This window comes from Bos mutus, chromosome 13 (genome assembly GCF_027580195.1).
Source record: "Bos mutus isolate GX-2022 chromosome 13, NWIPB_WYAK_1.1, whole genome shotgun sequence".
Taxonomy (NCBI): Eukaryota; Metazoa; Chordata; class Mammalia; order Artiodactyla; family Bovidae; genus Bos; species Bos mutus.
Window position 1 is genome coordinate 44,458,711 of NC_091629.1, and position 26,433 is coordinate 44,485,143.

General features: G+C 42.1%; 1 protein-coding gene and 1 non-coding gene across 2 annotated transcripts in view; one reads left to right on the top strand and one right to left on the bottom strand.

Moving 5' to 3' along the window:
• Positions 1–2,318: 2,318 nt before the first annotated feature.
• PSMF1 (proteasome inhibitor subunit 1) overlaps positions 2,319–26,433 on the bottom strand; it is a 38,826-nt gene continuing 14,711 nt past the window's right edge. Inside the window, exons 5-7 of the mRNA XM_005887932.3 lie at positions 4,962–5,015; positions 3,611–3,769; positions 2,319–3,082 (exon numbers count right to left, since the gene is read on the bottom strand). Coding sequence (XP_005887994.1) covers positions 3,031–3,082; positions 3,611–3,769; positions 4,962–5,015 — 265 coding nt within the window. The 3' untranslated portion in view covers positions 2,319–3,030. The remainder of the gene's footprint in view (positions 3,083–3,610; positions 3,770–4,961; positions 5,016–26,433) is intronic.
• Positions 14,660–14,731, top strand: TRNAC-ACA (transfer RNA cysteine (anticodon ACA)). Its single transcript has one exon. It is a non-coding gene; the product is annotated as a tRNA-Cys (tRNA).

The following is a 26,433-nucleotide window of genomic DNA, read 5'->3' on the forward strand; positions in this document are numbered from 1 at the left end:
CTCCTTTGCATCTCACCAGTCAGTAATCCCAAGGTGGCTATTACCAAAGCCACAGTCTGCGATCTCTGTCTTGTTTGACCTCGGTCAGAATTCCGATTTTGTTTTTTTAAAATAGAGGACAAAACCACAAGAAGCTACCACTTCACACCCACTAGGATATCTATACACAAGACTAACAGGTGAGGAGATGGGCGGAACCAGGCCCCTCATACTCTGCTAATGGGAATGTCAATGGCACAGTCACTTTGGGAAACAGTTTGGCAGTTCCTCAAAAATTAAACACAGAGTTACCATATGATCCCACAATTCCACTCCAAGAGAACGGAAAACATATGACCAAACAAAAACTTGTACATAAATGTTCATAGCAGCCTTATTTTAGTTGAAACAACCTGTCCATCAACTAATAAATGGATAGAGAAAATGTGGAATATTATTCAGCCATTAAAAGAAATGAATTACTGATACACGCTACAGCATGGATGGACCCTGCAAACGTTAACTGAAAGGAACCAAACATGAAAGACCGCATATTGTGTTATTCCACGTGTAAGAACTGTCCAGAATAGGCATATCTTTAGAGACAGAAAACAGACGAGTGGTCACTTGGGGCTGGGAGAAGGGAATGGAGAGTGACTGTTAATGGGTATGAGGTTTCTTTTTTGGATGATGAAATGTGCAGAACTCAGATATGGTGATGGGTGCACAACACTGTGAATGTACTAAAAACACTGAATTGTACACTTTAAAAAACATGAACTTTATGCGTATGTGAACTGTTCAATAAAGCTGTTATTTTTAAAAAGGAAGAACAGGCTATTAAGTGCTGGTATTTATTGTTAAGGCTCTAACACTTCTAGGTTCCACAAAACGTACCTGAATCACTCCCTCTGGCTGCTCGGTGATTACTCATGGCTGGAAGGAGGAAGTGGCTGAGATACACAACATGTACTGACAGGCTGACTTGGAAGTTCCTGAAGGTCACATTCACCTCCCCACACATAACTTAAGGCACAGTCTGCGCTCCTCAGTCCTTGATGCAAGGAGACCCACTCAAAAAACGACTGATTCTGCAGATGAATCACTGAAGTTTCTGTTTTCAGAAAACAGTATTATGCTTATGACTATCCTTTCCACTTTCACTATTAGAAAATCTAAGTGGTGAATTTATTGTTTCAATCTTGTCCTTCCCCTGAATCAGGGTCCTAAAAGTTATTTACTTCCCCTGCTTGTCTGATGTTCCTTTAAATGCTTCTTTTTATAATAAAGGATGCTTTTATGAGCAAATTGCCTCAAGTTCTTTGTAGAAGGTATGATCTAGCTTCCAAACAAAACATCTCACCCATTTGCTGGCTCTTGGGGAAGATGGCCATTGATGACTGCATTTGCAGTTCCGCCTGACCTCTGGGTCTTTTTCCAGAGCAGAGCTGTTCTAAAAGCTTTACACTGGTCCTTCACTAAATCAGTGCTTGAAATGCGGCCTGCCAGAAATGCCCAGGAAGCCCTAGCCTCCCCACCTATACCCAGGTGGCATCTTGGATTGACCCTGGGCATATATGCCTTGTCTAGTTTACTTGTAACCCACTCTTGGGCACAGCAGACAGGCACTTCCAGGCTATATAGCACATTAGCAGATGCCTTAGGAAGGCTCTGGTAGCCCTCTGCCCACAGACAAATACTATCTCCTAATTTAGAGAAAGGAGTCCAAGGAGCTGAAAAAGGCACCACCCATGGCTGAAATGCTAGCGGTGGAGTGAAAGTGACTAGTGCCTTCATCTCTTGCCTCGGAGTCTGGTGCTCTAGGGTGTTTTCTCTACTCCAGCACAGGGGTTCATCACTGAACATGTCTGTCAGGCCTTGGGCTGAAAAGGATCTGGAGAACACCAAAGGTCAGGTGGGCCTGGATACAGGGCACAGACTTCCAGAGGCTGGGGCTCCCTGGGGTGGAATGCCTTCCTGGGTTGTTTCCTGTATCACCAACTCCTCCATTCACCCTTGTCACACACTGGCTTCTAGAGGCCAGGCTCCCTGCTTGTCCCTATGTCCAGCACTGTGCTGCTATGCTCATGTCGGGGCCTCACGGTGGGTAGAGGCACAGAGTTGCAGACTCTGTAGGTAATCACCACACAAAGCCTTGTACCTTCATTCTTTACCTTTTGCCCCAGTTACTAGGGATCATCATGCATAGAAGCCGACACCAGGATGTTTTAGAGAAAGAAAGGCACCTCGGATTTTGCAGGTGGGCACAGTGGCCCTGGAAGGGGAAGGGACTTGCATAGGGTCACTCAGTTAAGTTAGTGGCAAAAAAGAGATTAGCCTTCAGGTCTGCTCTGTTTATTCCTCTGTTTGAAGGCGGCCATTGCCCAGGCACAGACAGACCCAGAGGACAGGCTCAGACAAGCAGAACTGGAACGTCTTGCCCTTTGCAGGAGATGCAGTCGTTCTGCAATGCGCCTGGCCTTGTGGAAGTCATCCCTGTGGCCTATGGGGGTTCCAGTCACTCATTTTCATCCATGCAGCCAGACCATCTTAGTGGTATCAGGAGTGAGAGCAATTCATGAAAGGAAGATGCCTAAGAGAGTCCTTTAGCCCCTCAAAGATCCAAACTCTCAAGTCTCATACATGGAAGGAGCTGTGCAGTAAAGAAGAGTGGGAGACCGGCAACATGATTTTTGTATTGACATTTGGTTCTTAATAATAACATCCAAAATGGGTTCTGTTCTTATAGCGATGCAGCTGGAACTGCATTGGGTCAAGGGCATATGTTGCCGGAGTCTCCCCTGGGAAGTGGAGAGGAGCTGGTGGTGAGACACACACTGATTTCTCTTTGGGACCTATATGCAGCCAGGTGGAGAACTGCAGCAGGTGCCCTGGCTCTGGTAGGGGGTGGGGAGGCAATCCCAGCCGGCCTGCAAACACATGGACAGAGTCCTTTGCCCCCAGCCTGCAAGAAAACGGGTGCTGAAGGGGCCCGCGGTGGCAGCTCCAGGACAGTGGAGGGAAGGCTGGGACGTTACATTCTTGAGGCCTTCACAGGTACATGTCATCGTAGCCCGGCGGGGGCAGATGGTCTGGGTTAGGTCTGGAATGGAAAGAGGGGCTGGTGAGTTGGGGTGATGAAGAGTCAGGGGCACACAGGTAGACAGGGTCCTGAATGGAGGGAGCCTGCCTCCAGAATGATGTGGTGGTTTGTGGAGTTAAAGACCATGTGCCCTAGAGTTGGTCTGAATTCTGATTTTCCCACGTTGGACAAGTTCCTTCATCACTCAGGGCCTTGATTTCTGTCTCTGTGAAATATCTATCCACAAGTGCTGACCTAAGAATCCACTGAGTTCCTGGCACATACAAGAAGTCCAGTAAATGTGAGTAGCAACCCCTCCTCTGAGTCCTCCTGGAGGGAAGCTGGGGAAGGGAGCCACTGAGGAATGGGAAGCCCATGGAAGGCTTCAGGGAGCACCAGGCGGGGGCCTGGAGGAGGCTCCACTCTCTTGGCAGCAAGGCCCGGGACTACTGGCAATTCTGCGCTTGGTGTCAGATGCCTTTATCCCTGCAATGCTGAGCTGAGCCGCTATCGGGTCCTCCCTCTCAGCATCCCCGAGTGAATACCTACCCAGATGGGCTGGTCCCAATGGGTCCAAAGGGGTCAAAGCGTGCTCCTGGGGGCACAGCGCCTGGAGGAAGTCGGTTTGGGAGTCCTGATGATGGGTCAATAAGTGCTCTTGGGAAGCCGGATCTCAGGGGATCCACAATCATGCCACCTCTCCGACACCTGAGACAAGAAGGAATAATGGGTAAGCAGGTGTGGCAAGCAGATGTTGGAGAAGAAGGTGATGAGAATGTAGGTAAAAGTGAATTGGCCACCAACTCTGGATGGCTCAAGCAGACATGCGTGGATGGTTGCCTGAGTGCCAGCAGGAAGTGGGCAAGAGCAAGAACATAAAAAAGCACACCTTTTCTGGCCATCATGGCCTGCACTTTCAGCTCTACAAGCTCCAGGACCCCACAACACTGAGATCCCTGCCATGTCCTGCAGCCAAGGAGGGGGGCACGATTTGATCAAGAACATGTGCCAGAACTTGTCAAGGTGAATGCAGAACCAAAACAAGGCTCTTCCAGGCACAGCTTTAGGTCTAAGGGCTAATGAATTGAGACAATTTATAATACTAGCTTTTATTTGTTTTTTTTTTTTTGTGGTTTCCTTGAAGGGTCTCTGGGCATTCTATGACTTGATTGTCCAAGTCTGACTCTTGATAGTACCCATTCCTCATGGAGTTCTAAGGATCTGACCTAATGGCTCAAATGAGGATGAATAAGAAGGTGATGTTACCCCAAACTTTGAGGTCAAAGTTTGTTCAAGCTTAACTTCAGCTCAAGCAAAAGTATTAAGTTAAAAACTTAAGCTTAATTGTTCAAGCTTAACTTCAGACTTACTTTCCCCACTGTCTAAAAATGAAACACTCAAGTTGGGGACATGCTTTGCAGCAGAGCTTAAAATCTAGAAGCACTGAGCCTTTGCATAGCTGAGGCTCTAACTCTGCTGGGGACTTCACAAGAACTACCCTAGAGTCTAAAAGGGATGAGTGACCCTCCCTTATCAAGTAAGGTCATGACCTCTGAAGAGCCCTCAACTGACCTCAGGTCTGTAACCCACTTGTGTGTCTTCAGTCTTCACCTGATAGACCCCCCGGGGGTATCGTTCCACCAGGGCAAGTGGGGCCAGAAAACAACAGTGGAACTGCCCTCTGGGCTTGCTCAGTTGCTCCCCAACATTCAGGGCCCTCTTGCACTGCTCCAGGCATGGCAGAGCAGAACAGTGGCAGTGCTTCCTCAGCCACTCGGCAACAAATGCCTCCTTCACCCCAAAGGAAGACTGACGAAAAGTTCTAAAATTAGAAGATGAGCTGGGGCTGAAAGGCCACGAGACCAAGTCATGTTGCTGCCAGCTCCCCAGCAGTACTCACCCAAAGGGGTCTAGGTCCTCTCCCCCGACAGCAAACGGGCCCAGGGGATCACACCTGAAACAAACAAGGGACAATTACTCAAAGTCCCAGAGCAGCTTGGCGCCTGGGCTCCCAGAGGTCCAAAGCTGACGCCTGTGGAGACACACACGTACTCCCAGGCATGGAGGTGGGGGAGTCCCTGCCTAAGACCAGAACACAAGGGGTACTTCAACATGGTCCTTGGCACAGACTAACACTGAAAACACTACACAGCACAGTAACATGAAAAGAGCTGGACACAAGGCTAGAAACATGGAGGATTCCTAATAATGTAGAAAGATAAAAATATAAACAGTGGGAACACACATTTTATTGTATTCAAACCTTTCTCAGGTTCCTAAAGTCTGTACAAAGAATTAAGAACATTTAGACCAGAAAAATACTATTCTAAAATCCCAAACCAAAAGCTCAAATTTAAAAGCTTCCAAGGGTGGAGTGAGATGGGTGCTCATATATAGCTAGAACTCTGTTTCTCAACCTTTTTCTCATTATGGCCTCTGCATGAAATGATAAAAGCAGATACTGTATATCAGTTTATGCACTGGAAACCACTGGACAGCCACAAAATTTCTAAGGTTTTTTTCACCCCCAGGAAGAACCAATTTTTGCCCACACTGAGACTGCAGGAGCCAGAAGCATAAATCAGTGCATGCTTTGTGGAAACTAAGTTTATACTCATACATACACACACACACACAATGTAACTGACTCTCAAAAGCCTTTTGTAGCTTTACATTTCATGGTCTGATAATTTTATGCCTAGGTATCCATCATAAGGGCTTCCATGTGGCTCAATGGTCAAGAATCTGCTGCCAATGTACGAGGATGGGGAAGATCCCCTGGAGAAGGAAATGGCAACCCACTCCAGTATTCTTGTCTGGGAAATCCAAGGACAGAGGAGCCTGGTGGGCTACAGGCCATGGAGTCACGAAAGAGTCACACATGACTTAGTGACTAAACAACAACAAATCCTCTTACAGAAATTCAAATATCATCATAAAGACTTTAACCAAGGGAAGTGGATTGGTCACAAATGGGGACCAGTTAGGTAGATCATGCAGCCATGGAAACAAATGTTCTGAGAATGTTTAAAAATGATGTGGAAAAATGTTTATGTTCTAGTGTTAACGGTAGAGAAAAGGGGATTATCAATAGCCTAGGAAAAATGTGTGTGTGTATAAATAAAACTAGAAAGAAGTATAACTGAAAATAAAAACAGTGACAGTTATACCTGGGTGACATTTCCTCTTTATACTTCCCTACTTTTTCTATAAAGGATCTGGCTATGGATATAATGAAACAAAAAAGATCTGGTATTTGAAAAAGTGTGCTTTGGAATCTACCTGGAGCCCTGGCAAGCAATACAAACCTGACAGTTCTGGGGCATGGCAGACCTCAGAAAAGCTTTGTAAATAGCAGTTAATCGAAGCTTCTAGTAAGAAGCCATTAATTAAAGAGCTGGGAAAAAATCCAAAAGTAGGTGCTTCTCCAGTCAGTTCTACCAATGAGCTGGAAAAGACATTGTGATTAGGTGGACATGGTTTCCAAGGGAAGCAATTTTTCCTGATCGAGGTTATTGTTTCCAAGCCATGGTTCATGGAGCTGGCAGTCAAACTTTCTGGTGGCCTCCCAATAACCTGCCTCACTGGACAGACCAGGTGGTGCAGAGGGCAGGAAGCATTTTATCTATCTCCACAAACTGCCCCCTTACAGAGCAGCAAACAGAACCAACTATAACAATGACTTGGAGAAATGAGCCTTGATGCCTCCTGAAACATGGAGCCATCTCTATTTATCTCTCCGAGATCACAGAATGTGAGGAGAGAAGAAATAAAGAACAATAGAGGAAAGAAAGGCAGTTGCCAGGCCCACCCCAACAATTTGGGTACTTCAAATGGTCATGGCATATCCCTTAGGTTCATACTCAACATAGTCTAACTGCAACACATGCACCCTTCTGTGAGCTCCTCATATACACACCCAGAACCTATTATAAAATAGATTCAGTCCTTAATGTGCTGAATGAGGGTCTCAGGATTTTTTTTTTTTTAAAGGTAATTTTTGTACAGTGTCTAGAATCAAGTCCCTAAAACTTCATCAGGTAATCAACTGAAGGAGAGTGTGAGCATGCTAAGTCACCTCAGTCACATTCGACTCTTTGCAACCTATGGGCTATAGCCTGCCAGGCTCCTCTGTCCATGGGATTCTCCAGGCAGGAATACTGGAGTGGGCTGCATGCCCTCTTCTACAGAATCTTCCTGACTCAGGTCTAAACCCACATCTCTTACGTCTTTTGCACTGGCAGGCAGGTTCTTAAAGCTGAGCCACCTGGGAAGCCCCTGAAGGAGAATGCTGGTACATTAAATGCTATAGGCACATCTGTCTGGCTGGGCCCACTGGACTGTCTAATGGGATTTGGGGGTGATCCTGACCACACATAATTTCCTCATTCTCTCCTTTGCTCTTAGATAAAAACAACTTGGCTCTCTTTGGCACACAAATCCTGCTGATGCCATTCTTCTGGCTGAGGTGGTCTGGTGAACAGAAAAAACCTCGGGATCCTAGGTGGGGGGCTGCCTGGCTGGTTGGCAGGCATCTGTCACAAAATCTTTGAACCTCAGTCTTTAAAAATGTAAAATCTAAACAGTAACAGTCACAGGGTCTGCTGTGATGGTGAAACGTCGTATTGGACGTGAACAGATTTGTTGACAGGAAAAGCCTGGAAGAATGGAATAACAGCAGCTGCTGATATTTACTGACAGCTTGCTTTGTGTCAGGCACCATGCTAAATTTAGTTTTTAAGATTTAATTTTGTGAATAGGTAATGCCTTCACCAGTTTCAAAATTCAAGACAATACACAGATTGAATTCAAAATTCAAAGGCTACATAGATCCATAATCTTGTGCTGAATGTGTTTTAGAATTCAGAATTTTTCATATTTTAGAAATAGGAGTGTACCAAACATATTACTATGTAGCACCCTGTAAACAAAACCCTAAAATTTCTGCAAAATGAATGAGAATTCACATAAAATGAATATGTAAGGAACTTCATGCCACTTCAGGTCACGTTTTGCTACCAAAAAAGGTTTGGTGTCCATCTTATGAAAAAAACAAAACACACTTTTTTTCAGTGCTCTTTTGATTTCAGAGCTGTAGATAAAAGACTCTGGACCTGTACAAGTAAAAAAAAAAAAAAATCTCCCTCTTGGCCCTGTCCTCTAGCCTACCAGGTCTTCCCATAGACAACTACTAACATCAGCTTCTTGTATGTCCTTCCAAAGATACTTTGCATATATGAGCAAATATGCATCTCCTCTACTTTTTAAACAGATGGATGTGCAGAGTTCTTTATATCATTACGTTATTTCATCTTTGTAACAGCCCTCTGAGGCCATATACTTATTTTACAAATGAGGAAACTGAGGCTCAAAGAAGCAAGTGTTCTTACACAAGCCACATAGGTATAAGCAGCCAAGAATGAATTTACACCAGGTTTGCCCAACTTCAAAAGCCATGTTGTTCCTTTAATTGGTATGTTGAGACCATTTACATTTAATGTGATATGTTTAGATTTAGGTCTGCCATTTTACTATTGCTTTTCCAATTGTTCTCTTTTTTTCTTCTGTTTTCTCTCTTCATAATTCAACAGAAGGGGTAAAGAGTGGAAACAGTGACAGATTTTATTTTCTTGGGCTCCAAAATCACTGTGGATGGTGACTGCAGTCATGAAATTAAAAGACACTTGCTCCTGGGAAGGAAAGTGTATTTTTAGACAGTGTATTAAAAAGCAGAGACAATACCTTACTTACAAAGATTCATAGAGTTAAAATTATGGTTTTTCCATTAGTCATGAACAGATGTGAGAGTTGGACCATAAAGGCTAAGCACCAAAGAATTTATGCTTGTGAATTGTGGTGTCGGAGAAGACTCTTAAGAATCCCTCGGACTGCAAGGAGATCAAAACAGTCAATCCTAAAGGAAATCAACCCTGAATATTCACTGGAAAGACGGATACTCAAGTTGAAGCTCCAATACTTTGGCTATCTGATGGGAAGAACCGACTCTTTGGAAGAAACTCTGATGCTGGCAAAGATTGAAGACGGGGATGACAGAGGATGAAATGGTTGGATGGCATCACTGACTCAATGCACAAGAGTTTGAGCAAACCCCAGGAAATAGTCGAGGACACAGGAGCCTGGTGTGGTACAGTCCACGGGGTTGCAAAGAGTTGGACGCAACTTAGTGACTGAACAACAACAACAAATAAACATATTCTAATTCTCTTGAACTAGAGAACAGCCTATTATAGTTATCTAAATATTTACCATTTTTATTGCTCTTCCTTTATTCTTGATGTTCCAAGTTTCTATTTGATTTCTCTTCCCTTCTGTCTGAAGAACTTTCATTAGCAATTTCTTCTGAGAAAATCTGTTGACTATGAATTCTCTTAGTATTCTTTATACTAAGAATATCTTAAAATCCTTCAGAAGTAAGATGATGTATTTGTTGGATATAGAATTCTGGTTCTGACAATTCTTTTTTTCTCCATATTTTAAGAATAATGATCAACTTACTTCTGGTTTTCTGATGAGAAATCCACAATCATTCAAATTCTTATTCCACTATAAGCAACACATGTTTCTCTCTAGTTGCTTTCATGACTTTTTTTCATTTTTAGCAATGTGATTATGTATGAGCATGGACTTCTTTGGGTTTATCCTGTTTAAGATTTGCTGAGCTTTTAAAATCTGTAAGTTTCTGTCTTTTGCCAAATCTGGAAAGTTTTTAGCCATTATTTTCTTCAACTAATTTTTCTGTCCTACACTCTTTCTCTTCTCCTTTTAAGACTCTCATGGTCCCAGTGTTAGATCTTTTATAATTGTCCCAGGTTCCTGGGACAAAAATATTTTTTCTCTCTGTTGTTCAGATAGAATAATTTCTATTGATCTATTTCAAGTACTTAATATTTCCTCTGTTTTCTCTATTCTGCTATGGATTCATCCAGTGAAGTTATTTTGATTATTGTATTTTTCATTTCTAAAATTCCCATTTGGTTATTCTTTGTATCTTGTTTCTGAGCTGAGATCTTTTATCATTCCATTTGTTTCAAGACTATTTGCCCTTACTTCTCTGAGCATTTTTCTAACAGCTGCTTTATCTGTCAGCTAATTATTCCAACATTTGTGTCATCTTGGAATACTTGATTCTTTGCAGTCCCAAAAATTTTTAATATTTTGTTATGAGGTTTCAGGAGAATCCTGATATTGTTGTCTTAGCAGACAACCAACCCAGCTGGGTTTGCGATTCAAGCTCAGGTTTCAATGTCAGTTCTGTTTGCAAAGCCTTTGTAGCGCTATCTAGTTCTGTACCACATATGTGCTATCCAGTGGTCAGTCTGAGACCTGGCAGTGGGCGATACTACAGTTCTGTTCCCAAAGTTTTTGGTGTGCTATTTAGAATCACATCCACTTATGTACATTGTGCAGATAAGGCCTGGAGTCCACAAACTTTACAGAGTTGCTTTCTGCACTCCTTTCTATGATCTATCACCTTGGTGGAGAAGGAAATGGCAACCCACTCCAATATTCTTGCTTGGAGAATTCCATGGACAGAGGAGTCCATGGGGTCACAAAGAGTCGGACACGAATGAGCAACTAACGTATCTCCTTGGTACCTTCTGGGTCCTTGGGCTTTTCCTTTGGTCCTCTGGCCAGAAAGCTGGGGCACTGCTTACCTTGCTCTGCCATGTACCTCCCCTGACAGTGCCTACGTCCACATGCTGTATCAAGTGGAGGGAGAACAATAAAAGCAGCAGTGGTTCACTTCATACTCTTGAAACAAGTCTTCTTGGAAAGGAAGAGTCTTTTCCCTCAGTTTTAAGTGTTTTTGGACTGTCGCATGTTGGGAATTTTCGGAGAAAAGGAAGAAAATACATAGGAGATTTTCTTCCCACCCTCTCTAAGCACTAGACCCCATCCTCAGTACTTTAGCCAGAATGGAGGACTCTCCTGGAGTGCTCTCTTTCCATACCAAGATCTAATTCTTCGTTTTGGGCTTCCTTGAGTTCATACCAGAGGCCAGTTTATTGATATTTCAGCCTTTGGTCTTCTCTCCCAATGTACCTGCTATTTTTCAGCATCCTCAAATAACTGCTCCATGCATTCTGTATAGCTGCAATCAATGGGAAAGTCAGGATGGAGTGTGCTTACTCCAGAATCAAAAGTTTCCAAACCCAGGCTTTCAACTGGTACACAATACCAATATGTCTGCTTTAAACACAGCTGCTGGTCTGCACTCATTGGTGACCACCAGGTGTGAACACAAAGCTCTCCATCTGCACATCACACTTCTTTGGGAGTGCCGGCTGTGTTTTCACAGTACTTCCGGCAGTAGTTACCTGAAGATTTCTCGACCCTGACCCCTGATTCAGTTTTAATGGCATTGTTTGAACCACCTAGGCCAGTTCTGTTCAAGTTGTTATGTGCACATGAATCGGGGGGTGAATCTTGCTAAAATGTAGGTTTTAATTCAGAAGATCAGGAATGGGATCTGAGATGCTTCATTTTGTAAAAGCTCCCATGTGATCTGACATTGCTGGTCTGGGGACCTCAAATGGCTAGGCTGCTTCCCAGTGAGGATACAAGTTCAGCTGGGGAATTATGGTGATCTAGGTTTAAGTACTTTGTCCTGCCAAATGTGGAAACTCAGGACTGGGAGATGCTGATAACTGTAGACAAGAATGTGTGTACAAGTAGAGCACCAGCTATGTGTTCTGAGCAAGCAGAGCACAACACTTTTCCCTTTCCTAATTCCAAGGATATCCTATGAGTTCAAAGGTGAATGGGAGATTGAGAATGATTGGAAAATACTGCATTTAGGCTATGTGAACAAAGATTTTTAAAAGAAAAAATATGCATATTTCATACTAAAAAATTGTAAGGAAAATGTTACCCATCATCCAACTCTAACACAATGATTATTTTTGCCCTTTCTAGTCTTTTTATGAGCATATTTTTATATGCTTATGTGAAAATTATAAGTACAATTAGATCTGTACTAATTTCCTCCATTTGTGTCCTATATTTCTCATGCTATTTGTCCTTGCTACTAAAATTTTTAATGACCAAATAATATTCACTGAAGTGAAGAAAATCTTTAAAATTCTTCTAATGTAGGTATTGGTATTGCTTCTGGTGTGTGTAATTATAAATAATGCTGTAATTAGTAACTTTCATGTTCATGTTTTTCTCCCATGTTAGAAAAAAGTTAACTGTTATCCTTCGCCCATCCAACCAGTGTATGATAGGAACAGACAATCCATATCTCTGGACAAGAGACAGAAAGCAGTTGTACTCAGGAGCTTCCACTATACCTAATTTAGATGATTTAGAAGGTGAGATCTGGGTCCTTTAAGTAGAAGAGATTTAGACAATATTTTCAGGCTGAGCTGACACAGTAATGGCACAAGAGTCCTCAGAACTCTAGGGAAGGGGAAATGTATTTTGCATTTGGTAAAAATGGCCCCTTCTCTATCTTCCATAACTTCTTAATCCCCAGAATCTGTGCGTGTGATAAGAAATCACTCCTACATTTATGTTTTATGGCACAGAGGACCTCAGAAATGGGGGATTATCTGGGTGGGCTAATCTAATCATATGGACCTTTAAAAGCAGAGAACTTTCTCTGGCTGGTGGCAGAAGAAAAGGTGGAAGGAAAGCCTTGAAGCATGAGAAGAACCTGACACACTGCTGTTGGCTTTAAATATGGAGGCAGCCATATGAGGAGAAATGCAAGAAGTTTAAGGAGATGAGAGAGAGGTCTCCAGTCAACAGCCAACAAAGAATGGGGTAATAACAAAAACTGAATTTGGGTTCAGTTAAGCTTACAAATGTGATAACGATGATGCCTTTCTAAATAATTTAAAAGAAAAAGGAGACTAACTCCAGCAATGAAAAGGACAGGCAAATGACATCAAAATAGAGGAAGAATGCTAATTAATACCAGTGTTTAGGAAGGCAACTGGGCAATGTGTATCAAAATCTTTAAAAAGAGGCTTAGTCCTTCAGCTCAGTTGAGTTGACTCAGTTGTGTCTGACCCTTTACAACTCCAAGGACTGCAGCATACCAGGCTTCCCTGGCCGTCACCATCTCCTGGAGTCTGCTCAAACTCATGTCCATCTAATTGGTGATGCCATCCAACCATCTCATCCTCTGTCATCCCCTTCTCTTCCTGCCTTCAACCTTTCCCAGCATCAGGGTCTCTTCAAATGAGTCAGCTCTTTCCATCAGGTGGCCAAAGTATTGGAGTTTCAGCTTCATCATCAGTCCTTCCAAAGAACACTCAGGACTGATCTCCTTTAAGATGGACTGGTTGGATCTCCTTACAGTCCAAGGGACTCTCAAGAGTCTTCTCCAACACCACAGTTCAAAAGCATCAATTCTTCAGTGCTCAGCTTTCTTTATAGTCCAACTCTCACATCCATATGTGACTATTGGAAAAACCATAGCTTTGACTAGACGGACCTTTGTTGGCCAAGTGATGTCTCTGCTTTTTAATATGCTGTCTAGGTTGGTCACAGTTTTTCTTCCAAGGAGCAAGTGTCTTTTAATTTCATAGCTGCAGTCACCATTAGCAGTGATTTTTGGAGCTCCAAAAAATAAAGTCTCTCACTGTTTCCATTGTTTCCCCATCTATTTGCCATGAAGTGATGGGATTGCATGCCATGATCTTCGTTTTTTTGAATGTTGAGTTTTAAGCCAACTTTTTCACTCTCCTCTTTCACTTTCATCAAGAGGCTCTTTAGTTCTTCTTTGCTTTCTGCCATAAGGGTGGTGTCATCTGCATATCTGAGGTTATTGGTATTTCTCCCAGCAATCTTGATTCCAGCCTGTGCTTCATCCAGCCCAGCATTTCGCATGATGTACTCTGCATATAAGTTAAATAAGCAGGGTGACAATATACAGCCTTGATGTACTCCTTTTCCTATTTGGAACCAGTCTGCTGGTCCATGTCCAGTTTTAACTGTTGCTTCTCGACCTGCATACAGACTTCTCAGGAGGCAGGTCAGGTGGTCCGGTATTCCCATCTCTAAGAATTTTCCACAGTTTGTTGTGATCCACACAATCAAAGGCTTTGGCATAGTCAATAAAGCAGAAGTAGCTGTTTTTCTGGAATTCTGTTGCTTTTTTGATGATCCAACGGATGTTGGCAATTTGATCTCCAGTTCCTCTGGTTTTTCTAAATCCATCTTGAACCTCTGGAAGTTCAAGGTTCATGCACTGTTGAAGCCTAGCTTGGAGAATTTTGAGCATTACTTGGCTAGCATGTAAGATGAGTGCAATTGTGTGGTAGGTTGAACATTCTTTGACATTGCCTTTGGGATGAAAACTGACTTTTCTAGTCCTGTGGCCACTGCTGAGTTTTCCAAATTTGCTGGCATATTGAGTGCAGCACTTTCACAGCATCATCTTTCAGGATTTGAAATAGCTCAACTGGAATTCCATCACCTACACTAGCTTTGTTCATAGTGATGTTTCCTAAGGCCCACTTAACTTCACATTCCAGGATGTCTGGCTCTAGGTGAATGATCACACCATTGTGGTTATCTTGGTCATGAAGATCTTTTTTGTATAGTTCTTCTGTGTATTCTGAGACTTCCCTGGTGGCTCAGATGGTAAAGCGTCTGCCTACAATGCAGGAGACCCGGGTTCGACCCCTGGGTTGGGAAGATCCCTTGGAGAAGGGAATGGCAGCCCACTCCAGTACTCTTGCCTGGAAAATCCCATGGATGGAGGAGCTGGGAGGCTACAGTCCATGGGGTTGCAAAGAGTTGGAAATGAATGAGTGACTTCACTATCACTTTCTGTGTATTCTTGCCACCTCTTCTTAATATCTTCTGCTTCTGTTAGATCCATACCATTTCTATCCTTTATTGTGCCCATCTTTGCATGAAATGTTCCCTTGGTATCTCTAATTTTCTTGAAGAGATCTCTAGTCTTTCCCATTCTATTGTTTTCCTCTATTTCTTTGCATTGATCACTGAGGAAGGCCTTCTTATCTCTCCTTGCTATTCTTTGGAACTGTGCATTCAGATGGGTATATTTTTCTCCTTTGTCTTTAGCTTCTCTTCTTTTCTCAGCTATTTGCAAGGCCTCCTCAAATAACCATTTTGCCTTTCTGCATTTCTTTTTCTTGGGGATGGTATTGATCCCTGTCTCCTGTACAATGTCATGAATCTCCGTCCATAGTTCTTCAGGCACTCTGTCTATCAGATCTAATCCCTTGAATCTATTTGTCACTTCCACTGTATAATCTTAAGGGATGTGATTTAGGTCATGCCTGAATGGTATAGTGGTCTTCCCTACTTTCTTCAATTTCAGTCTGAATTTGGCAATAAGGAGTTCATGATCTGAGCAATAGTCAGCTCTTGGTCTTATTTTTGTTGACTGTATAGAGCTTCTCCATCTTTGGCTGCAAATAATATAATCAATCTGATTTCGGTATTGACCATCTGGTGATGTCCATGTGTAGAGTCATCTCTTGTGTTATTGAAAGAGGGTGCTTGCTATGACCAGTGAGTTCTCTTGGCAAAACTCTATTAGCCTTTGCCCTGCTTCATTCTGTACTCCAAGGCCAAATTTGCATGTTATTCCAGGCATCTCTTGACTTCCTACTTTTGCATTCCAGTCCCCTATGATGAAAAGGACATTTTTTTTAATATTAGTTCCAGAAGGTCTTGTAGGTCTTCATAGAACCATTCAACTTCAGCTTCTTCAGCATTACTGGTTGGGGCATAGACTTGGATTACTATTATATTGAATGGTTTGCCTTGGAAATGAACAAGAGATCATTCTGTCATTTCTGAGATTGCACTCAAGTACTGCATTTTGGACTCTTTTGTTGATAATGAGGGCTACTCCATTTCTTCTAAGGGATTCTTGACCACAGTGGTAGATATAACCATCATCTGAATTAAGTTCTCCCATTCCAGTCCATTTTAATTCACTGATTCCTAAAATGTCAATGTTCATTCTTGCCATCTCCTGTTTGACCACTTCCAATTTGCCTGGATTAATGGACCTAACATTCCAGGTTCCTATGCAATATTGCTCTTTACAGATTAGTCCTTAATGTAGTTAATTCTACTGTTGGGAATGCATTCTAAGAAAATTCAGAGCTATGCTCTAAGTTGCATGAAAAGCATGTTCCCTGAAGCTATGGTAGCCTGAAATTAGAAATGACTTAGGCTAAAAAAAACCTCCTTGCATCATCGTGGTTTTTTCTTCCCGTCATTAAGCCAACCCATAAGCAAGTCCTGTAAAGTGTACTTCCAAATATATCCCAGATTATCCTTATATCTGCCACCATCTACCACCATTATTTCTTGCCAGAGTGCCTGTGTCAGCTCCTTACCTGATCTTATTGTTTCTACTCTTGTCCCTCTCTAATCCATTCTCTACAAAGGAGCCAGAGGAATTAAAAAAAAAAAAGAAAGGCTATCAAGTCTCTCTCTTGCTACACACACCTAGTGGCTTCCCACTGCTCCTGACTTTGACGCCAAGGCTCTACACACACTGTCCTGTGCTCACCCCTGCAGAGTCATCTCCTATCACCATATCTCACCACGTTCCCACCATACCAGCTTTCTCTTTGTTCTTGGAATAATTCAAGCCAAGATAGTTTCTTCTGAAGCAATGGCTGATATAAGTGTCAAAAGGAGAAAATACTAAGGGCTGAATCCCACATCAACATTTATGAGCTGTTTCTTTGGGCAAGTTGATTAACCTGTGTCTCAGTTTTCTTTTCCAAAAAGTGGGATAACAAGAGCAGGTACCTCTCATTCTCTTGCTAATGAAGATTAAGAGAGACTATATTCTATACTTAGTGTAATAATAGCTTGGCACACAGTAAAGGCTCAATAGATATTAACTATGTAAGCTGACATTCTAAGTGGGATTCCCTGGACAGCGGGAATGGTTAAAAAGGTCCCAAATGAATCACTTTCTATCCAAACCATTTTGATGGCTCCCATTACCCCACGATCAAAGCTTCTTAGCACATAAGATCCCTTGTGATGTGGTTCCCACATTCACCTTCACACGCCAGCACAAGTAATATATAACCCCTTGGTCCCTCCCCTGCCTATAGACACACACACACACACACACACACACACACACAGGAGATGACAAGATGACTTCACAGCCCCATTTGTATCCATTTTTCTCATGGCCACAAATACCAACTACTCCCAATACCACAGAACTTTTATTAGTCCCTTAAAATTTAGTTCATCATGCATTATCTCAGTGAAGCCCTTCCTTCTATATCCTGTCCTAACTCAACCCTTCAGAGTAATCACCCTTCTGTGAGCTTCAACAGACCTGAGACATACTTCTTTAATTGTTTTAGAAACACTTATGGTCTGGAATAAAAAGGGTAATCAGTCCTAACCAACTGTGAACTCCCTGAAGGTTGAGTCCCTATCCAATATTCTATTATTATAACACAACTTCTGTTCATGAATGACCATGGTCAAATTACTTATACATGAACATCAGTTTCATGTAAACCGTAAAAGGAGGGTAGCCCTTACCAATCTCATGGGGTTGAGAGAATTAAATAAGAGAATATGGATGAAATGCCTAGCAATTTCTGCAATAGTTGGCACTCTACCTAGCAGTCATATAAATATTACTGAACCAGCTTTGCCATCCATGGGGGAAAAAATCAAAAGGATCAAGATTACTTCCATTACAATGAAAAGAATGAGGGCAACTATTATTGTATCACAAGTAATGAAAAATGAAAATTATTAAGGTGGCACAGGTAGGGGATAATTCTTTTCCAAATATGGTGCTAGATCAAGTGGATATCACTATGGTAAGACGTGTATCTCACAATCACATAGAATTAATTTCAAATGGATTATCTTAATATAAAAGGTAAAATAACAAAGCTTCTAGAGTGTATGAGAAATTCTACATGACCATAGACAGGGCAAAATTTTCTCAAACAGGTCAAAAAAGCACCACATATAAAAGGAAGGTATTGATAAATCGAATTACATGAAATATTAAGAATGTTTTAATTAAAACAAAACACCCTTAACAGAGTGAAAAGGCAAGCTACAGAGGGAAGACACTTGTTGTACATATGTCTGACAAAAGACTAAATCCAGACTATATAAGCAATGTCTACAAATCATAAGACAAGACAATCCAACAGGAAAACAAGCAAAAGATTTGAATAGACTCTTCACAAAAGAGTACATTCAAATGGGCTTGTAAACATTAAAAAAAAAAGATATTAAAACTATTTCATCTTAAAAACTATCTGCTTTCTTCACTGTGTTGATATTTTTACTAATGGTACAAAAGCAATGATGAGGACTTCCCTGGTGGTCCAGTGGTTGAGAATCCACACGCCTGTGCAGGGGACAGGGGTTCGATCCCTGATCTAGGAAGATTACACATGCCTCAGGGCAACTAAACCCGTATGATGCAACTCCTGAGCGGTATGCCACAACCACTGAAGCCTGCACACTCTAGAGCCCGTACTCTGCAACAAGAGACGCCACTGCAATCAGAAGCCTGTGCATAGCAAGGAAGAGCAGAGCTCGCCACAACTAGAGAAAGCCCACTTGCAGCAACTAAAACCCAGTGCAGCCAAAAATAAACAAAAAACACAAAAACAAAAGCATCAGTGAGTAACTAGCAGTCATGGCAATCTGACTCACCAGCCACTCCAACGATCATCCCCCATCCATTTTCCCATCAAAATGTCCTTAAAGAAGTGGTAAAAATTACCAAGTGTTATCTAAAGTCTCAATCTTTGAGTACACTTCTTTTTAATATTCTGTGTGATGAAACAGGAAATATTCATTAAGCACTTTTATTGCATGTAGAAATACAATGGCTGTCTCAAAGAGAAACTTGTGCAGCTAAGCTGCTAGCTAAAGTAGCCATTTTTTCATGGAAAACTATTTTTACATAAAATGACAAACCAAGGTTATTCAGATTGAGCTACACAGTAGACACTTTTCTGAAAACCATGGAACCTGTTACTTCAAGGAAAATAACTGACAGTACATGTTGCCAATGATAAAATTCAAGCTTTCAAGAAAATCTGCCATTTGTAAATTTGTATTTACCACTAGGAGAAGGAAATGGCAACCCACTCCAGTGTTCTTGCCTGGAGAATCCCATGGACAGAGGAGTCTGGCAGGCTACAGTCCGTGGGGTCGCAAGAGTTGGACACGACTTAGCGACTAAACCACCACCACCATTCATCACTAACTTGGTGGGTTCCCCATACAGATGCTGATGAGATTAATAATATTCATGAATATGATTTTTTAGATATTGTGTAATAAAATGTGTCAATGTTTAGTGGATTAGCACATACCAGTGAACCAGCATTTTCCAAACAACCAATCCACGATCTTCCAACAGCATGCACTGGTAAAAGATCCATTAAAAGGGCATGATAGACCAGTGGATTTTAATGCAATAACATACAAAAAGTTCACTGATATGAATTCAAATTTTACACTGGAACTAACCCTTTGTGAAAATTAATGAAGAGAAACCTAACTAAAATAGAATGAGCAGGCCAGAAGGGAGAGCTTTCAAGTAGGTATCACTGGACATCAACACAGACTCCAGCAAGAAGAGAGTATCTTCCATTTCCTGCAGGAAGTAACACTATCTTACTACTTTCAGTGGAAGAAGAAAGAGTTCCTCTGTGCTGGTAATAGCTCAGCTAATGAGAGAGTGGCACAACTCAGCCAATGAAAAGCCATTATACTGTAAACTTCCAGTTTCTTCCAACAGACTTCTGATTATAACAGCTCGGTAGAAGTGACAAATAGATTTAAGGGACTAGATATGATAGACAGAGTGCCTGATGAACTATGGATGGAGGTTCGTGACATTGTACAGGAGACAGGGATCAAGACCATCCCTCAGAAAAAGAAATGCAAAAAAGCAAAATGGCTGCTGAGGCCGCCTTACAAATAGCTGTGAAAAGAAGATAAGCCAAAAGTAAAGGAGAAAAAGAAAGATATACCCATGTGAGTGCAGAGTTCCAAAAAATTGCAAGGAGAGATAAGAAAGTCTTCCTCAGCGATCAATGCAAAGATATGGAGGAAAAGAAAAGAATGGGAAAGACTAGAGATCTCTTCAAGAAAATCAGAGATACCAAGGGAACATTTCATGCAAAGATGGGCTCGATTATGGACAGAAATGGTATGGACCTAACAGAAGCAGAAGATATTAAGAAGAGGTGGCAAAAATACATAGAAGAACTGTACAAAAAAGATCTTCATGACCCAGATAATCACAATGGTGTGATCACTCACCTAGAGCCAGACATCCTGGATGTGAAGTCAAGAGGGCCTTTGGAAGCATCACTACGAACAAAGCTAGTGGAGGTGATGGAATTCCAGTGGACCTACTTCAAATCCTAAAAGATGATGCTGTGAAAGTGCTGCACTCAATATGCCAGCAAAGTTGGAAAACTCAGCAGTGGCCACAGGACTGGAAAAGGTCAATTTTCATTCCAATCCCAAAGAAAGGCAATACCAAAGAATGCTTAAACTACCACACAATTGCACTCATCGCACACGCTAGTAAAGTAATGCTCAAAATTTTTTCCAAGTCAGGCTTCAACACTGTGTGAACCCTGAACTTCCAGATGTTCAAGCTGGTTTTAGAAAAGGCAGAGGAACCAGAGATAAAACTGCCAACATCCGTTGGATCATAGAAAAAGCAAGAGAATTCCAGAAAAACATCTACTTCTGCTTTATTGATTATGCCAAAGCCTTTGACTGTGCAGATCACAACAATCTGTGGAAAATTTCTTAAACAGATGGGAATACCAGACCACCTGACCTGCCTCTTGAGAAATCTGTATGCAAGTTAAGAATCAACAGTTAGAACTGGATATGGAACAGACTGGTTCCAAATTGGAAAAGGAGTACATCAAGGCTGTATATTGTCACTCTGCCTATTTAACTTATATGAAGAGTACATCATGAGAAATGCTGGGCTGGATGAAGCACAAGCTAGAATCAAGATTGCCAGGAGAAATATCAATAACCTCAGATATGCAGATGACACCACCCTTATGGCAGAAAGCAAAGAAGAACTAAAGAGCCTCTTGATGAAAGTGAAAGAGGAGAGTGAAAAAGTTGGCTTAAAACTCAACATTCAGAAAACTAAGATCATGGCATCTTGTCCCATCACTTCATGGCAAGTAGATGGGGAAACAGTGTCAACAGTGGCAGACTTTAGTTTTTTGGGCTCCAAAATCACTGTAGATGGTGACTGCAGCCATGAAATTAAAAGGTCATTTCTCCTTGGAAGAAAAGCTATAACCAACCTAGACAGCATATTAAAAAGCAGAGACATTACCTTGCCAACAAAGGTCCGTCTAGTCAAGGCTATGGTTTTTCCAGTGGTCATGTATGGATGTGAGAGTTGGACTATAAAGAAAGCTGAGCGCAGAAGAATTGATGCTTTTGAACTGTGGTGTTGGAAAAGACTCTTGAGAGTCCCTTGGACTGCAAAGAGATCTAACCAGTTCATCCTAAAGGAAATCAGTCATGAGTGTTCATTGGAAGGACTGATGTTGAAGCTGAAACTCCAATACTTTGGCCACCTGATGGGAAGAGCTGACTCACTGGAAAAGACCCTGATGCTGGGGAAGATTGAAGGTGGGAGGAGAAGGGGAGGACAGAGAATGAGATAGTTGGATGACATCACCGACTCAATGGACATGAGTTTGGGTAAACTCCAGGAGTTGGTGATGGACAGGGAGGCCTGGTATGCTGCAGTCCATGGGATCTCAAAGAGTCAGACACAACTGAGTGACTGAACTGAACTGAACTACCAGATTCCCCTTATTCTCTATAAATGGGTCTGCCAGGTGGCTCAGCGGTAAAGAATTAGCCTTCAAAGCAGGAGACCTGGGTTCGATCCCTGGGTCAGGAAGATCCCCTGAAGAAGGGAATGGCTACCCACTCCAGTATTCTTGCCTGGAGAATTCTAAGGACAGCAAAGCCTGGCAGGCTACGGTTCATGGGGTCACAAAAAGTCAGACACAACTGAGTAATTAACACTTTTATTTATTGTTTTAGCTTAATACCTTAAAGAAACTATCACTTATCAAGTTTTGGTGTAATACAAAGTAGAAAATGCACAATTATTTCAAAATTACTAAACTAATCCTCTCTTTTCCAACAACTTAACTATGTTAAGGCTTAAACATAAACATTATCAGCTACAGACTAAATGCAGAAGCAGAAATGAGAATCTAGCTGACTTCTATGCCAGATATTAAGAAGATCTGCAACAATGAAAACAATGTCACTCTTCTCACTAAGTTTTTGATTTGGAAAGTATTTTCATAAAATTTGTTATTTAACACACAAGAGGTTTATTATTTTTAATGAATAAATGCATATTTAAATTTTAATTTATAATTAAGATAGTTTGGCTGTAATTGATAATATAGTAAATACTGACAGATATAACTCAAACAAACAGATCTTTTGGGTTCCTAAGTAACTTGGGGGCATGCAAGGGAGTTCCTGAGACAAAAAAATTTGAGATCTGCAAGCATAGGAAATGTAACTACAGGAAATAAAATATTATATAGATGTTCATAGTATACTCTTTAAAATGAAAAATTGGACATTCTTGAAATACCCAATGGAGACTAGGCAAATTATAGCAAGTATCAGCAGAATAAAATATCAGATACTAAAAAAGAATGTAAATAAAACATAAAATTAAAAAAAAATGTGGAACACAAATATTGAGAATATTTTAAAAATATGTAAAGATACAGATTGACTGGGATTAAAAAATGAATTTTGAATGACATAAGAGCTTTATATGCAAGGGTTTAGTTTTAGCAAAGCTGGTTAAACACAGGAAAAATTGATTTTTCAAAACAGAGAACAAGATTTGGGGCATACAGTTTCCTGACTGAGGACAGATGGAGCAAAGGGAAATGGGTTAGCATCATAATGACAACAAAAAAGTTAGGCTTAGATTAAAAAAAATTCCCCTCACAGATGGGCTGTTTTCAGTCATTCTTCCCGAGAGATCTCAGCAGAACAGACCTACTTTGCATTCTCAATTCTCCACTGTAATGGAATGTCCTCTCCCTCTGTGTCAGCATCACACCAGCAAACCAGTATCCTCTGACAAGCTCTGGACACACGTGTCACCACACACTTACTGAAGCAAGACCTCTCAACTTCAGTTTGCATTTGGAGGTTTCCAGGTGTGGGACAGGCAACACGGTATGGACGTTCGGGGTGAGACACAGACCTGTATGCTACACCAAGGGGCCGAGGCTGCTGCTTCCTGCTCAGAACATAACCCAAGGCTGTTCAGTCCAATGGGCCCTCTGCTGACCCATTCTTTCCCTTCTTCCTGCCCTCAGGCCCTACCCTGAAATCTGGCACTGGTGGAAAAAACAAAAAGCTGACAGTGTGAGTGCCCGGTTGCCCAACAACACGGCAGTTGGTAGGGCTCTCACAGAGACGTCGTCTTTGAAGCATCTGTGCTGCAGGGGAAGGTGGCTTGCAATGGGGCGTGGAGGGAGAAGGGGACTACAGAGGCAAGACCTGTCAATTCGCTAGTGGCTGACAAAAAGCCTCCTAAACATTTGCCTCCTCTTCCAGTTCAGTGTCCTAGTCCTGGAAGATTAGCTTACTTGAGAAAGATCTCACTGGCCAGAGAGGTAGGGGATACATTTTCCTCCATAATCAGTGTGCACTCACTACACTGAACTTGTACACAAACCGATTATGTGAACTAAAATTGAAGCATGCAATGGGGAAAGCATAAGCTTCTGAGTCCCACGTAGGGGCAAAGCCCAGACCTCACCACCTTGGTTAGAAAATTCTGGCAAGTTTAGCTGCCTCCCCTTATCCATTGTCTCCCTCTCTGGAAAAGCAGGGATGCCGCTGATCTCTACGTAGGACTGTCTGGAAGGTGAGCAGCCATAAACAAAAACACTGGGGATGGCAGTCAACACATGGTGGACAGCCAAGAAATAGCAGTTTTTCCTACCCTAGATTAAGCAGTGGCCACTGTGAGGAACATGTCCTCACGATGGAAACAATGTCCATAGAGGTCCTGGGCTTAACTGCAGTTTCCCAGCACACCCTCTGGGTCAATACTCTCACACCTAAGTGGCTCCACAGCATCAAATCCTTTTCTCAGAGGAATAGGCTATGTTATTTTAAAAAAATAAAAGGTTCTCTCTTCTAGGGGACCATCTAGTCATTACACCTTCAGTATTGTTCTCATCTCTGCTTGACCTGAATAAGATCCATGGAGTATTTCTTGAACATTTACTATATTCTGGTGGCTCAGACAGTAAAGCAACTGTCTACAATGCGGGAGACCTGGGTTCGATCCCTGGGTCGGGAAGATCCCCTGGAGAAGGAAATGGCAAGCCACTCCAGCACTATTGCCTGGAAAATCCCATGGACAGAGGAGCCTGGTAGGCTACAGTCCATGGGATCACAAAGAGTCGGACATGACTGAGTGACTTCACTCACTCACTCACTATATTCTGAGCAATGAGCTCAATATGACATCTATCATCATATTCCTGAGACAGGTACAATAATTCCCAAGTTGCCCATGAGAAAACCAAGGCTAACTGTTCTCACTGAGACAGGCAAAGCTACAAGGCCAGGGTTTGAAGCCAGTTGATCAACCTGCAAAGCCTGTACTCCTAACTGCCATATGATACTCTCTCCTTGACATGAGAGGTGGGTGAGGCAGCAGAAAGAAGGGAAAGAAGTCCCACCTGCTAAAAGTGGTACACAGGAGTGATAAGCCTTGGCCCTTTGCCTCATCCCTTCCAATCCACGAGGATCCTTAGCAAGGACACCACCGCCCTCTATCAGTATTCTTCAGTGATTTCCAACGGTCCATTGGGGAGATTCAGGTACATCAGGTACGCCTGGCATCAGGGTCCTTGCAAAATCTAGTCTTATCCTTCAGAGCTGTTATATCCCAGGATTCTGACATGAACTCTTTCTCAAACCAAAATTTAGAGACAACCCCATGCTTTCAGATTTTGATGCCACTGGACTGCTGGTCTCACAGCCTGGAACAACCTCCCTAGAAAGGAATCTGAGGAAATAATCCAAACACATGAAAAGGAAAAAAGAAAATGAGCCTGAGGAACACTTTTCCTCTTCCCCATGAACACACAGCTCAGGCAGCAACCCCCAAGAAGTCTTTCCTAGGCCACCGATGGGGGATCTCTGTGCTAATCCCTGATAACCTGGCAGTTATATAAACTCTTATTTACTCACCTGTCTCCCATACCAGAGGGACAGCACGTGCCTCAAAAGTATGGGCCCAGGCCCAGGGATCTCTGAACCCAGAGGGAAGCATTTGCTGGATAGAGAACTCATTAAAAATGTGCAAGATATAGGTCCAGGTGATAGAGATACAAAGGGCTGAAAAAGGAGGGTAAAGGGGATATGCACTTGAAAAACACCAATAATCTTGGAATTAGAGAAAAATAACCACATGGTATGGACCTAACAGAAGCAGAAGATATTAAGAAGAGGTAGCAAGAATACACAGAAGAACTATACAAAAGAGATCTTCATGACCCAAATAATCACGAGGGTATGATCACTCACCTAGAGCCAGACATCCTGGAATGTGAAGTCAAGTGGGCCTTAGGAAGCATCACTACGAACAAAGCTAGTGGAGGTGATGGAATTCCAGTGGACCTACTTCAAATCCTAAAAGATGATGCTGTGAAAGTGCTGCACTCAATATGCCAGCAAATTTGGAAAACTCAGCAGTGGCCACAAGGCTGGAAAAGGTCAGTTTTCATTCCATTCCCAAAGAAAGGCAATGTTAAAGAATGCTCAAACTTCTGCACAGTTGCAATCATCTCACACGCTAGCAAAGTAATGCCAGGCTTCAACAGTACATGAACCAAGAACTTCCATGTGTTCAAGCTGGTTTTGGAAAAGGCAGAGGAACCAGAGATCAAATTGCCAATATCCACTGGATCATCAAAAAAGCAAGAGAATTCCAGAAAAACATCTACTTCTGCTTTATTGACTATGCGAAAGCCTTTGACTATGTGGATCACAACAAACTGAAAAATTCTTCAAGAGATGGGAATACCAGACCACCTGACCTGCCTCTTGATAAATCTGTATGCAGGTCAAGAAGCAACGGTTAGAACTGGACATGGAAAAACAGACTGATTTCAAATTGGGAAAGGAGTACGTCAAGGCTGTATATTGTCACCCTACTTATTTAACTTATATGCAGAGTACATCATGAGAAATGCTGGGCTGGATGAAGCACAAGCTGGTATCAAGATGGCTGGGAGAAACATCAATAACCTCAGATATGCAGATGACAC